The sequence below is a fragment of the Thalassophryne amazonica genome, chromosome 3, assembly GCF_902500255.1.
Source record: "Thalassophryne amazonica chromosome 3, fThaAma1.1, whole genome shotgun sequence".
NCBI lineage: Eukaryota > Metazoa > Chordata > Actinopteri > Batrachoidiformes > Batrachoididae > Thalassophryne > Thalassophryne amazonica.
This window is the reverse complement of record NC_047105.1, coordinates 117,077,701-117,093,937: the sequence shown is the minus strand read 5'-3', so window position 1 is coordinate 117,093,937 and position 16,237 is coordinate 117,077,701. Positions and strand designations below refer to the sequence as shown.

Genomic DNA, 16,237 nt, shown 5'->3' with positions numbered 1-16,237 from the left:
AAGAAGAACAAGCAAAAAGCAGGCGCTGTTCAGTGGTGATAAACTGCTGCATCAAATCCGATTTCAGCACACATGCTCCACGTTTTTTGTGAGGATAATGCTTGCAAAGCCGGTACCTTGGCCTCAGACTCTCATGTCAATACGTGAAGATTACCGGCTTGTGATTTTGAACAAAACCAAAACATGTAATCCCTGCCACAAATGTCTGAGTGCAGTTTGTTCCAGGTGCTGCAGATGCACTGAGCTCCGTCACGGTGATGGTCATTGTGCAGGAATGCATCCATTGTAGAGGTGGACTATGAATGATCTCTGGAGTCAGCGCCTCATATGACCATTACACTCCCCTGTTCTTTTTCTGCAGATGTGGATGAGTGCGTGACTAACACCCACACGTGCAGACATACCGAGCGCTGCATCAACACAGAGGGGTCATTTGTTTGTGAACTCCAGGTCGTGTGCCCTGCAGGTTACCGACTGAGGAACAGTGATTGTGAGGGTAAGTTCAGCCAGTCCGCCAATAAACATGAAAACAGTGTTTGAGCTGATGATGCTTGTAAATTATTTTAAAATTTCACAAATTCACTGTATGTCTTTGAAGTGTTCTTTTGCCAGAGTGGAATGATTGTACAGCACACAGCATTTGTTGTTGTTCATTCGGCTCCTCCCGGTTTTTGTCGGGGTCGCTACAGCGGATACAGCCAGATCCGCATTGGTAACTGACACAAGTTTTATGCTGGATGCCCTTCCTGATGCAACTCCAGTTATACCTGGAGAAACACACACAGCCGCTGCTGTTCCAAAGAGGTCTCCCATCCAAGTACTAACCAGATCCTGCTCTGCTTAGCTTCTGAGATCTGACAGGATAACAGAGCAGACCAGCTGGTACAGCACACAGCATTAATGAGTTTAAAAAGCAAGAATTGGATGTACAAGTTTGACCAAGAAAGAAGCCCCCGCTCCAAAATCAGTACCTTCAAGCCAGAGTGAAATTTGCAGCTGCCCATGTGGACAAGCCAAATCCCTTCTGGAGAAAAGTTTTATTTACTGACGAGACTAAGATTAAGCTATTTGGCAACAGTAACAAGATGTATGTTTTTTGGAGGAGTAAAAATGAGGCTTTCAAATTGAGTTTAATTTAATTTAATTAGCTTATAATGCATCAAATCACAGCAAAAGCCATCTCAAGGCGCCTTACATGAAACAATACGACATAAAATTCAAATACATAATTAAAAATGAATAAAAAATTTCAAATACATAATTAAAAGCAGAAGTAAAAGAATAAAACAGATCAAAAAAAATAAAAACTATTCATAAGAAAGAGAATAAAAATGGGTTTTAAGTCTTGACTTAAAAATGTCCACAGACTCTGACTGCCTCACAGTCACAGGAAGACTGTTCCACAGGGTGGGTGCATGATGAGAAAAGGCTCTTTGACCTGCTGACTTCTTCTTCACCCTTGGAACACAGAGAAGTCCCGCATCCTGTGACCACAAAGCCCGAACCAGCACGTAAAGTTCCACCAGATCAGCCAGATAAGATGGCATCAGTCCATGAACAACTTTATAAGTCAATAACAAAACCTTTAAAAACCTTAAAAGGTTGTACAAACTGTCAAGCATGGCAGTGATAGCATCATGCTCTAGGGCTGTTTTGCTGCCAGTGGTACTGGTGCATTACACAAAGTGGATGGAATAATGATGAAGGAGGACTACCGTCAGATTCTTCAACGCCACATCAAATCAACAGCTGGGCAGTTGAATCATGGACACAATTGGGTGTTCCAACAGAACAATGATCCTAAACACACATCTAAAGTAGTTGTAGGTTGGATAAAGCAGGCTAACAATCTTATGGAATGGCCTACCTAAAGCCCCAACCTATGCCTAAAAGCTGGGTCTGTGCCAGGAAGCCAACCAATTTATATGAACTCTATCAATTCTGCCAAGAAGAGTGGTCAGACAGCCATTATGCCAAAAGCTTGTTGATGGCTACCAAAAGTGTCTGATTGAGGTGCATTTAACCAAATATGTACAATTGAGGTTTACATACCGTGGCGGAATTTTTTTAATTTTTTTTTTTTTTTTTTTTTTTGGCCATTTTCAGAGAATATGAATGATACCACAAAAACTTTTTTTTTTCACTCACAGTTAGTGGTTGGGTGAAGCCATTTATTGTCAAACAACCAGGTTTACTCTTTTTAAATCATAATGACAACACAAACTACCCAAATGACCCTGATCAAAAGTTTACATACCCCTGTTGTTAATAACATGTATTGCTCCCTGTAACATCAATGACAGCTTGGAGTCTTTTGTGGTAGTTGTGGACGAGGCTCTCTGATGGTAAAGCTGCCACTGAATATGTTTCGGACTTTATTTACATCAATTACAAAGACATACAAACAATATGGCACTCTATGGTAAATCTTCATGGAGTAGACAGTTCTCAAAAACGAGTGACTGTGCAAGAAGTAGAAGAGTGAGGAAAGCCACCAAGACACCCAGACAACCCAGGAGAAGTTATGGGCTTATGTGGCTGTGATTGGAGAAACTGTGCACAGTGCAACTTTGCATTATGTATCACCAGTTATCCATCTTCATGATGAAGTGGTATAAAGCAGGATTTTCTTAAAAAGAAGATCTGAATGTTTAGCTACAAATTGCCAGAAGGTACATCTGAGATGCAAGCCTGAATTTGATCTGTTTTGCTGATCTGCTCTACTCCACTATGAAGCTAAGAGTAGTGATGCATTAATTCATATCATTATGAAAAATGGTCAAAAAAACAAAAACTACACCAGGATATGTAAACTTTTGAGCTCAACTGTATTAGTGGAGGTGTACGAGGTCTGTGAGAAAAGTATCGTACCTTTTTATTTTTTTCAAAAACTATATGGATTTGAATCACGTGCGATTACATCAGCCAACCTTGAACCCTCGTGCGCATGCGTGAGTTTTTTCACGCCTGTCGGTTGCGTCATTCGCCTGTGGGCAAGCTTTGAGTGAGCACTGGTCCACCCCTCCCGTCGGAATTCCTTTGTCTGAGAACTTGCTGAGAGACTGCCGCTTTGCTTGATCAAAATTTTTTCAGAAACTGTGAGACACATCCAAGTGGACACCATTCGAGAAATTCTCATATGGTTTTTGGTGAAAATTTTAACAGCTGATGAGAGATTAAGGAGTGTTACTATCGCTTTAAAGACAGCCCACGGCGCCGCGCCCCGACCCGCCGTCGTCAGCCTGTTTCAAGATGAAAACTTCCAAATTTAAGCTTCTGTTGATCCAGGACATCGTGAGAGAGCAGAGAAGTTTCAGAAGAGGTCGGGATCAGCAGTTTATCCGGACATTCCACTGTTAAAGGAGATTTTGTAATGAAAGACGTGTGGACAGATTTGCACATCGGCACGCAGCCGCTCATCGCACGGCGGCACAGAGAAACACCTCCGTATTGGAAACAATTCGAAAGATTCAGGCGGCTTTCGATGGCTTTCAGTCGAGTGAGTATCCGAGAAATTGTTTAACAGCTGGGCATCTTACAACTTGTCCCGTAAGGCTTCCAACGGAGGTGTTTTGTAACACTCCTTAATCTCTCATCAGCCATTAAAATTTTCACCGAAAACCATATCAATCAATCAATCAATTTTTTTATATAGCGCCAAATCACAACAAACAGTTGCCCCAAGGCGCTTTATATTGTAAGGCAAGGCCATACAATAATTATGTAAAACCCCAACGGTCAAAACGACCCCCTGTGAGCAAGCACTTGGCTACAGTGGGAAGGAAAAACTCCCTTTTAACAGGAAGAAACCTCCAGCAGAACCAGGCTCAGGGAGGGGCAGTCTTCTGCTGGGACTGGTTGGGGCTGAGGGAGAGAACCAGGAAAAAGACATGCTGTGGAGGGGAGCAGAGATCGATCACTAATGATTAAATGCAGAGTGGTGCATACAGAGCAAAAAGAGAAAGAGTGCATCATGGGAACCCCCCAGCAGTCTACGTCTATAGCAGCATAACTAAGGGATGGTTCAGGGTCACCTGATCCAGCCCTAACTATAAGCTTTAGCAAAAAGGAAAGTTTTAAGCCTAATCTTAAAAGTAGAGAGGGTGTCTGTCTCCCTGATCTGAATTGGGAGCTGGTTCCACAGGAGAGGAGCCTGAAAGCTGAAGGCTCTGCCTCCCATTCTACTCTTACAAACCCTAGGAACTACAAGTAAGCCTGCAGTCTGAGAGTGAAGCGCTCTATTGGGGTGATATGGTACTACGAGGTCCCTAAGATAAGATGGGACCTGATTATTCAAAACCTTATAAGTAAGAAGAAGAATTTTAAATTCTGTTCTAGAATTAACAGGAAGCCAATGAAGAGAGGCCAATATGGGTGAGATATGCTCTCTCCTTCTAGTCCCCGTCAGTACTCTAGCTGCAGCATTTTGAATTAACTGAAGGCTTTTTAGGGAACTTTTAGGACAACCTGATAATAATGAATTACAATAGTCCAGCCTAGAGGAAATAAATGCATGAATTAGTTTTTCAGCATCACTCTGAGACAAGACCTTTCTGATTTTAGAGATATTGCGTAAATGCAAAAAAGCAGTCCTACATATTTGTTTAATATGCGCTTTGAATGACATATCCTGATCAGAAATGACTCCAAGATTTCTCACAGTATTACTAGAGGTCAGGGTAATGCCATCCACAGTAAGGATCTGGTTAGACACCATGTTTCTAAGATTTGTGGGGCCAAGTACAATAACTTCAGTTTTATCTGAGTTTAAAAGCAGGAAATTAGAGGTCATCCATGTCTTTATGTCTGTAAGACAATCCTGCAGTTTAGCTAATTGGTGTGTGTCCTCTGGCTTCATGGATAGATAAAGCTGGGTATCATCTGCGTAACAATGAAAATTTAAGCAATACTGTCTAATAATACTGCCTAAGGGAAGCATGTATAAAGTGAATAAAATTGGTCCTAACACAGAACCTTGTGGAACTCCATAATTAACTTTAGTCTGTGAAGAAGATCCCCCATTTACATGAACAAATTGTAATCTATTAGACAAATATGATTCAAACCACCGCAGCGCAGTGCCTTTAATACCTATGGCATGCTCTAATCTCTGTAATAAAATTTTATGGTCAACAGTATCAAAAGCAGCACTGAGGTCTAACAGAACAAGCACAGAGATGAGTCCACTGTCCGAGGCCATAAGAAGATCATTTGTAACCTTCACTAATGCTGTTTCTGTACTATGATGAATTCCTCTGCAGATGATCAGTTAGCTGTTTTACAACTACCCTTTCAAGAATTTTTGAGAGAAAAGGAAGGTTGGAGATTGGCCTATAATTAGCTAAGATAGCTGGGTCAAGTGATGGCTTTTTAAGTAATGGTTTAATTACTGCCACCTTAAAAGCCTGTGGTACATAGCCAACTAACAAAGATAGATTGATCATATTTAAGATCGAAGCATTAAATAATGGTAGGGCTTCCTTGAGCAGCCTGGTAAGAATGGGGTCTAATAAACATGTTGATGAATATGAATATGAGCAAAGAAAGTCATGAAGTCATTACTAGTTAAAGTTAATGGAATACTCAGCTCAATAGAGCTCTGACTCTTTGTCAGCCTGGCTACAGTGCTGAAAAGAAACCTGGGGTTGTTCTTATTTTCTTCAATTAGTGATGAGTAGTAAGATGTCCTAGCTTTACGGAGGGCTTTTTTATAGAGCAACAGACTCTTTTTCCAGGCTAAATGAAGATCTTCTAAATTAGTGAGACACCATTTTCCTCTCCAACTTATGGGTTATCTGCTTTAAGCTGCGAGTTTGTGAGTTATACCACGGAGTCAGGCACTTCTGATTTAAAGCTCTCTTTTTCAGAGGAGCTACAGCATCCAAAGTTGTCTTCAATGAGGATGTAAAACTATTGACGAGATACTCTATCTCACTTACAGAGTTTAGGTAGCTACTCTGCACTATGTTGGTATATGGCATTAGAGAACATAAAGAAGGAATCATATCCTTAAACCTAGTTACAGCGCTTTCTGAAAGACTTCTAGTGTAATGAAACTTATTCCCCACTGCTGGGTAGTCCATCAGAGTAAATGTAAATGTTATTAAGAAATGATCAGACAGAAGGGAGTTTTCAGGGAATACTGTTAAGTCTTCTATTTCCATACCATAAGTCAGAACAAGATCTAAGATATGATGAGGAGTGTTCATGGCAGTATTAAACGTCTGGGTACATGGCTGCTCTCAAAGTGTTGGTATTGTCCATTGTCCAGGCACTTTTTGTGTGCATATATTTGTTAACTTTGTATTCTAAAACTACGGTTAGAAGTAATTCTGACTCCTTATCGGTCCACACGAACGAGGTTGGCGCCATGTTTTTAGTTTTTGTGGAAGTGACGACAAGAGAATAAGGCTCCTGATTGGATAGAATTTTAATCAGTACCGCCACCCAAAGGTTTGGCAGACTACTTACAACACATTTATACGGTTCGATGTGGATGGATTTTTTTTTTAAACAACGTAGTGTGGATGAAGTTTTTTCCCCAAACTGAAAGGGTAAGATATTCGGTTTTACAAATACCCGACAACGTGTGTACATGGCCTTATGTCTGTGAAAGGCACTATATAAATATAAATATAAATATAAATTTACTTACTTACTTACTAATATTGAGTGCACGTTTTACAACATCATAAAAGTTTTAAAACATGCAATTGCGAAGACACTTCCAGGGCTCCGTAAAAATTCCTGTTTTTACAAATAAAAATGGAATATTTTACAAAAGCACATTTATCTTTAAACCAACACACGACACACGTCACATTAACGTGTTGGTTTACATAATGGATTACTGAACCAATCACTGTTTAGCACTTTTACCCAGAATGCTTTGCGGTCTGTGTTTGTTACAATACCTCAGAATTAGTGCCTTATTCAACATTAAAAGATATATGTTATATTTTAACTTTGTACAAATGACAGAATTGACATTAATGGAGTTATTCTTTCAGTATTTTCAAAAAACCATAAGTTAGTATGACTTTATTTTTCAAGACCTCCGCCTGACCGGGGTGTTGAAATTGATAGGGAGCTGGTCTTATGCTGCTCTCGGTGTGTCTCTGTGGTGGGAGTGCTGTTGTAAACAAAAACTTCCAGCAGGGGCAGAATGTTCAAAGAAAAATGATTATGATTAGTAAAAAGTTGATTTTGTGGGTGCTCTTAGGATTTGTCTGTGCTGCTTCCTGCAAGGGGCAGCATGGTCAAACATTCTTGCTTATTCTTTAGGTCTTTTACCGCTTTTGATGCTTTCAAAAGCGATCGTGTCAATAATCAATTTCAGCTCATTAGTAACTGTAAATGTCCCATAGACAACACCGGAATTTATCGATTATCTGTAACTTCCGATACATTTTTGGGTGGTTTATCGGTTTATCTTTATCAAAGATAACTTTTCAGTTATTTTATTATCTGTTATCGAAGTTAATTTTTTGGTTATCTGTGCCCACCACTGGTGAACATCTAGTGACTCTTGCACCTCCACTTCATCCCTGTTTTATTTAAGTTTAATGACAATTTGTTCTGGTCAAACCACATATAAGCTGTGTTTTTACACAAGAAAAAATAAAATGCAGTTAACTGCACATTTGTGTCTTTTTTCGTGAAAATATCTTATTAAAGATCACATATTACACTTTAATCAGGCCTTTAAAAATGCTTTCATGGACTCTCGCTGTAATATGTTGTCAGTGGTAGAGATAGTTACTGTAGGCATCTAAAAATGCTCATAATCGGGTGAAACCTGATGGAAATATCTTTGTGGTGTGTTGGTGATGTATGTATGTGCAAAATAAAACAAGACACTACTCCAGGTATGTCTTTGATGAGAATATAACATCATAATTTTGTTACAAGCTCAAACGTTGATGTTGCGTGATAAAGGCCTTTTAATAATAACTCACTTAAAGAATGGCAAAACTCACATGTAAGTAAAAAAAAAAAAAAGATTAATCGAGTCCTAGTGTTTAGGCTGAAATAAGACATGTCTTTCCTAAAAAAAAAAAAAAAAAAAAAAAAATCAAAAAGTCTGGATTTCAAAAAGAAGAGAAAAAAGGACAGGAAAAGAAAACTAAATGAGGGAAAACAGTTGCTAACCAATTTCTTTGAAAAGCGAGGTGAGCTTGAAAACTAGCAATATTGAGTGGTGCAATTTGGTCCCCCAGACCCCCCAACTCAATATTGCTCACCCAGCTTTAAAAAGGGTTTTGACTCCCAAGTGTGACCTAAGGTACACATGATTTAGACCTGGTTTGACTACACATTACACATTTGGTGTTTGTGTTAATAAAAAAGAACAGTGGTGGGGGAGGGGGCTTCAATGTGGCTAGTACCTAGAGCCCAGAATTTGGTGCTACGCCCCTGACCACATTGGCTCAACTGTCACAGAAAAGATGGCTGTTGGCGATGTATCGTGGGGTAAAAATCAGTCACAGACCATATCCTGAACATACTCAAAACATGGCTGACAAAAGAATGCAATGGCTTTTCTTTTGGTGTGCGACAGAGTTACCATCTCTGTGCCACCGAGGTGCATTTGTCAACAGGTGACACAGTAAGGCTGGAGAAAAAAACACTGATTGTGAGGAAGATGGAGTGAAAATTAAAAAAAGAGATGAACAGCTCCACTGATGAAATTTGGAAAGTGTTTTTGTGAAAAGCAGCATACGAGGTCTATTAGAAAAGTATCCGACCTTATTATTTTTTTCAAAAACCATATGGATTTGAATCACGTGTGATTGCGTCAGACAAGCTGGAGCCCTCGTGCACATGCATGAGTTTTTCCACGCCTGTCGGTTGCATCATTCGTCTGTGAGCAGGCTTTGAGTGAGGAGTGGTCCAGCCCCTCGTCGGATTTTCATTGTCAGGAAATGGCGGAATGATTTGGGCTTTTTTTCCCATCAGAATTTTTTCAGAAACTGTTAGAGACTGGCAGCTGGAAACCATTTGAAAAATTTATCTGGCTTTCGGTGAAAATGTTACGGGCTTGGTAGAGAATAAGGAGTGTTACTGTCGCTTTAAGGACGGCCCCCAGTGGCTGTGGCTCGCGCCACGCTCCGAAGCCGCCATCGACAGGCTGAATGACCATTTCATTTCTAAACGGATGGCTGTCTGGATCCATGACCATTGTGTGCCAATGGCGGCTTCGGAGTGTGGCGTGCCCCACAGCCGCTGGGGGCCGTCCTTAAAGCGACAGTAACACTCCTTATTCTCTACCAAGCCTGTAACATTTTCACCAAAAGTCAGATAAATTTTTCTAATGGTTTCCAGCTGCCAGTCTCTAACAGTTTCTGAAAAAATTCTGATGGAATAAAAGCCCAAATCATTCCGCCATTTCCTGACAATGAAAATCCGACGAGGGGCTGGAACACTCCTCACTCAAAGCCTGCTCACAGGCGAATGACGCAACCGACAGGCGTGGAAAAACTCACGCATGCGCACGAGGGTTCAAGCTTGTCTGACGCAATCACACGTGATTCAAATCCACATGTTTTTTGAAAAAAATAATAAGGTCAGATACTTTTCTAATAGACCTCGTACATACAATAAGACATGTTTGAGCTATTTATTTATTTATTAATCTGCATTCAGATCTATAGACTATTTTGCTTACAACAATGTAGGTGAGCCAACAACAAACTGTGTTTATCAAATTTGTCTTTTTATGCATTCCAATGCATGACATAAACAGCAGAAAACCCCTTTTACACAGATGCTTGTGTTCACACAATATTATTAATATAACCTTACATAATTTCAGGTTCTTTTACAGAAAAAAGGCACAGACTAGCTGGATGCATGCATTCTGTATAGGGCACATTCCAAAGTGGCAAAATAATGAGGATATCTGGTAATTACTGTACTCCAACTCCTTATATAAATCCCACCCCCAAATTAATTCATACAATAAGTGATTTATGAATCAGTCATACTGCACGCATGAAAAGATGAAGTATTTTGTGGCTTTGGTGTGCTGGTGACCACAATTCATGTCATATCAATCAGGTGAGAAACCAGACTCCTTTTTAATCAAACTGTTACTGAATGCAGTGAAGACTATAGTATCCAATTAGTAATGATAATATCAAACAGTTGCATCAGTGATGTTTGGTTAATGGACCTGCAGTGTTTACGCTCAGATTTAATGTGGCCACACCTCCAAGCATCTCTGCTCCACAGACACACTCCTTTTGGAAATCTGTCAGTTAGGAAACTTAATATAAAACATCCTCGTAATCAGCAGAAAATGAGCCTTCACTCCACAGAAAACTGGACTCATCTGTATTTTATATTTTCCCCACTTGGTTAGAACGCCACTGCCTGTCCCGTGCCAACAGTCCAGCTCCAGCCATGACTCAGAGCGCTCACCCTTGTCAAACAAACCTGTCTTTGCCAGCATAACACACTCAGTGCAGTCCAGACTATGACACGTGTCAATGAAACAAGTATGTCTGGGTGCAACGTGGACAAATTGCATCAGAGTTTGTTGCACAGCTGTAGCATGCATGTGTTGCCACAGATATGCAGATTGTGCACCACACACGTACATATTCATATGTGTGAAAAAGCATCACTGTTCAGTCAAACAGACAGCTCCTACAGGAGTGATGCTAAAAAGGAAGACACTCTTACAAATTTGTGCAACATACACAGCTATCACACACCAATGGTGCCACCATCATGCATGTGTGCATCCATGTCATTCGCAAAAGACTCTTACATTTGTGACAGCAACTTTTTTACAGAAAGTCTACCAACGTATTCTTGAGGGGGCTGCAACAGAGACTGTCGATGACTCTCCTAAATTGCCAACAATCTTATTTCTGTATGACCTAGGCTTTATTGTATGATGCATCCAGAGTCCATTTGTTGGTCTGTTTTACCATTTTTGACTGCAGATGTCTATTTTCAGACAAGCTGCATACAAACAGGTTATATTTAGATTCATTTCGTTGTCGAACAGGACACAAATCCTTAGAGCACTGTTGCGTCCCATATCAGAATATATAATCACGAGTCAATAATGTGTGATAAAAGATTTATGCCAAATGCTTGGCCCCGGTAGAGCTGTTTGGGATTCAGCAGTAGCATTGCGCGGGCGGTGAAGCACTTTGAAGCTCCGTGGCTTGTGTCATCAGCACTTGGCACGAGGGAGGACTAATCAGTGCAGCCAGATAATTAACGCAATATTTAGTCAAGTACCCAACAGGGGAAAACTAATTAGCTGCACGAAAAAGAAAGCACAAATCAGTGCTGTGTCATGATGATCGACTGAGAAAGGCCCGAATTAAAACAGTCCGCTGAACATCATGGAACAATCTCAGAGGAACCAGTGCAACATGAACTTCAGGGAAATGGACTCAAGGCTCACAAACGTGATAACAAATCAGCCATTTAAACTCCATCCATCGCTCATGAGATTCAATAACTGTCATTTAAGAAGTTCTGTGCAGCCTCTGTTAATTGCAGTTGGAGCAAGTTATTTTGTTACTGGAGGGGAGTTACATTGGATTGAAGTTAAACACTGATGCAGGAAAACTTTGACTTTCTGAGATGCTTCACATGTCTGTTCAGTCCTTGAGCCACAGTGCCACCTACTGTATGCATGAGGAGATTATTTGTGGTTCAAATGGGATTTTAATACATGCTGATAATGATTGTGCTATGGGGTTGTTGTGTTTATCCCACATTTGTGCATCTGTCTCTCATTGCAGACATTGATGAATGTGTGACACAGACCCATAACTGTGGTGTTGGCTTCATTTGTGAGAACACAGTGGGCTCTTTCCGGTGTAAACCCAAGCACAAGTGCATTACTGGCTTCACACAAGACTCCCACGGGAACTGTATCGGTAAGAGGTCGTCACTCTGGATCCCGAGTTATGGAACTTCACAACAACACAGCTACCATACTTCAAGAGGAATGGAAATAATAGAAATGCTAAACAATACATGAAGGGGGAGATTTACTGAAACTTTGTGGAAATGCAGATCCTATTTTGGGGTTCAAAACTCCTACTGGAATTTGCAAAAGAGGTGCAGTAAAAAGTTAGCTATCACAAAGTGCAAACGGTCATTTTTGGGGCTGGTCTCACTGTGTATCCAGCTAACACATAACATTTTGGTAACATTATATATTGGCTGTTTCTAGGTTATGTTATAAGAAATGTTTCGACAACATTTTCCTAACGTTAGTACTTCATTTTATATATTGACAAGTCATGTTTACAGTTGGGGGAAATTTGACAAATATATCAATTCTTGTCTCATGGTCTTTCTTCCTCCAATTTTTTTTTTTTTTTTTTAATGACTAGATAATGACTTTAAGTAATGTTACAAGAATGTTCTTGGAATATTGAATGAAAAATACGAGGTCTATTAGAAAAGAAACCGACCTTTTTATTTTTTTCAAAAACTATTTGGATTTCATTCATATGTTTTTACGTCAGACAAGCTTGAACCCTCGTGCGCAAGCGTGAGTTTTTCCACGCCTGTCGGTTGCATCATTCGCCTGTGAGCAGGCTTTGAGTGAGGAGTGGTCCACCCCCTCGACGGATTTTCATTATCAGGAAATGGCGGAATGATTTGGGCTTTTTTTCCATCAGAATTTTTTCAGAAACTGTTAGAGACTGGCAGCTGGAAACCATTAAAAAAAATTTATCTGGCTTTCGATGAAAATTTTATGGGCTTCACAGAGAATAAGGACTGTTACTACAGCTTTAAGGACGGCTTTAAGGACACTCGGCGCGCCGCGCTCCGTGCCGCCATCGAGAGCCACAAACCACCGGATCATTTCTAAATGGATGGCTCTGTGGAGCCGGGACCATGGTGTGCCATTTCTCTGGTTATCACAAGAGCTGGACATCAACCATTTTCTGGCAGATTTCACTTTTAACAAGAGATTTTGTCATGGAAAGCTGAGCGGAGGCTTCGCGCGTCACGACCGATTTGCTAATGGAGCGAGGCAAAGGAACACCTCCGTTTTGGTCTAACAGGAAGGCTTTGAGATGGAATTCAGACAGCTGTCTGTGGTTTTTCCATTGAGTGATTATCCGAGAAATTGTGGATGTGCCTGGACATGCCAGAACATGTCCCGTGAGCCTTCATCACGGCGTTGCTGTGCGCCATGCGGCACTGCTGCGACGCGCGAAGCCTCCGCTCCTCTTTCCATGACAAAAACTCCTGTAACAGTGGAATGTGCCCTTCATTTCCAAACTGGACGCTATGTTTTATCCGGGACGTCGTCTGACTAGCACAGGAATTGTGAAAAGACGTGGACATCAGCACTTTTTCGGCACATTGAGACAGACGTGCGGAGGAATTCCGCGCGTCGCAGCGGTGCCGCATGGCGCAAAGCAACGCCATGATGAAGCCTCACGGGACATGTTCTGGCATGTCCAGGCACATCCACAATTTCTCGGATAATCACTCGATGGAAATACCACCAACAGCTGTCTGAAAGCCATCTCAAAGCCGTCCTGTGAGACCAAAACGGAGGTGTTCCTTTGTCTCGCTCCATCAGCAAATCGGTCGTGACGCGCGAAGCCTCCGCTCAGCTTTCCATGACAAAATCTCTTGTTAAAAGTGAAATCTGCCAGAAAATGGCTGATGTCCAGCTCTTGTGATAACCAGAGAAAGTGCACACGACGGTCTCGGATCCACAGAGCCATCCGTTTAGAAATGATCCGGTGGTTTGTGGCTCTCGATGGCGGCACGGAGCACGGTGTGCTGAGCGTCCTTAAAGCCATCCTTAAAGCTGTAGTAACAGTCCTTATTCTCTGTGAAGCCCGTAAAATTTTCACCGAAAGCCAGATAAATTTTTCTAATGGTTTCCAGCTGCCAGCCTTTAACAGTTTCTGAAAAAATTCTGATGGAAAAAAAGCCCAAATCATTCCGCCATTTCCTGACAATGAAAATCCGCTGAGGGGACTGGACCACTCCTCACTCAAAGCCTGCTCACAGGCGAATGACGCAACTGACCGGCATGGAAAAACTCACGCATGCGCACGAGGGTTCAAGCTTGTCTGACGCAATCACACGTGATTCAAATCCATATGGTTTTTGAAAAAATAAAAAGGTTGGTTTCTTTTCTAATAGACCTCGTATCTTTAGGTGAACTATGTAATGTTACCAGAATATTCTGGGAACCAAAAATAAACTTTCCCAGGATGTTAGACCTGAAGTTCTCAAAACATTTGTGCTACTATCAAACGGTCTGGGAACCAAAAAAAAAAAAAAAAAACCTTTTCTCTAAAACATTCTGAGAACTTTACAGCTAATGTTGTAATAACATTTGACAAAGATTCTTATAATGTTTTGGGAACTTTATTTTGTTAGCTGGGTAGGGACCTAATTTTTGTATAATGTTCTGGGGACGTTTTTAAGACTTTTGCATAGTATGAATGCCTAAATTGTTACTATAATCATTGTTTTGCAATTTTAAAGTTGTAATAATTGCAATTTAAAAGTCAAAGGATATATAGGAAGATGTCACGGACCAATAAGCTAAATTTATTATTTGATTATTTTAGATGATAAGTTAATGAATTTTGTGATAGAATTCAGCGAATGCTATTCTAATATATACACACACATATATATATATATCCATCCATCCGTCCATGCATTTTCTTCCGCTTTATCCGGAGTTGGGTCGCAGGGGCAGCAGCTCAAACAAAGCCGCCTAGACCTCCCGATCCACACACACCTCCCCCAGCTCCTCCGGCGGAATCCCGAGGAGTTCCCAAGCCAGCCGAGAGATGTACTCCCTCCAGCATGTCCTGGGTCTTCCCCGGGGCCTCCTCCCAATGGAACGTGCCCGGAACACCTCTCCAGTGAGGCATCCAGGGTGCATCCAGAAAAGATGCCAGAGGCACCTCAGCTGACTCCTTTCGACGTGGAGGAGCAGCGGCTCGACTCCGAGCTCCTCCCGAGTGACCGAGCTCCTCACCCTATCTCTAAGGGAGTGCCCAGCCACCCTGTGGAGGAAACTCATCTCGGCTGCTTGTACTCGCAATCTTGTTCTTTCGGTCATGAGCCAAATCTCATGACCATAGGTGAGGGTCGGAACATAGATAAATTGAGAGCTTTGCCCCCCCCCTGCTCAGCTCTCTCTTCACCACAACGGTCTGATACAGCGACCACGTCTCTGCAGATGCTGCACCAATCCGTCTGTCGATCTCATGCTCCATCCGTCCCTCGCTCGTGAACAAGACCCTGAGATACTTAAACTCCTCCAATTGAGCAAGGACACTCCACCGACCTGAAGAGGGCAAGAAACCTTTTTTCGGTCAAGAACCATGGCCTCAGATTTGGAGGTGTTGATTTTCATCCTGTACGCTTCACACTCAGCTGCAAACCACCCCAGTGCACGCTGAAGGTCCTGATTTGACAAAGCCAACAGAACCACATCGTCCGCAAACAGCAGAGATGAGATTCTGTGGTTACCAAACCGGACCCCCTCTGCACCCTGGCTGCACCTAGAAATTCTGTCCATAAAGGTAATGAACAGAACCGGTGAGAAAGGGCAGCCCTGGCAGAGCCCAACATGCACTGGAAACAGGTTTGACTTACTACCGGCAATGCGAACCAAGCTTCTGCTGCGGTTGTACAGAGACCGGATAGCCCTTAGCAAAAGACCCCGGACCCAGTACTCCCGGAGCACCCCCCACAGGGGGCCCAGAGGGACACGGTCAAACGCCTTCTCCAGATCCACAAAGCACATGGATGGATGGATGGATGAGCTTTATTGTCATTGTCATTACAAGTGCAACAACAACGAGATTACATCCACACTCACATTTCCACAGACAAACAGCAATTAATCCACAATTATTACTTGTTTACCGTAATAATGGCACACATCACAATTAACACAACACATATACATTTGACACTGTTTATGTGCACTACACATGAAACAGTCCATTTTCCAAATTGAGGCGATGTGAGTGTGTGGTAGCCGCTGCAACTGGATTCATGCCACCGCTAGCTTGGGGGGAATGGGGACCTGCCGCAGCTAAAACCGCGCAGCCCCCGGAGGGGAAAGGGGTGGCGTGAGCGGTGGCTGGGATGGGGTGTGTGATAGGGAGCATGAAGGGAGGTAGAGGGAAAGTGGAGCATGCATCAGTCTTTGTCCATGTGTGAGTCTGTCTGTCCTTGTGTACTGGAGTAAGAGAGATAA

The 16,237-nt window shown here is 41.9% G+C and overlaps 1 protein-coding gene across 1 annotated transcript in view; it reads left to right on the top strand.

Annotated features, from left to right (window-relative positions):
* Positions 1-16,237, top strand: part of LOC117507494 (fibulin-2-like) — a 173,815-nt gene that overhangs the window by 112,053 nt on the left and 45,525 nt on the right. The window contains exons 5-6 of the mRNA XM_034167369.1: positions 362-496; positions 11,769-11,906. Of these exons, the coding sequence (XP_034023260.1) occupies positions 362-496; positions 11,769-11,906 (273 nt within the window). The remainder of the gene's footprint in view (positions 1-361; positions 497-11,768; positions 11,907-16,237) is intronic.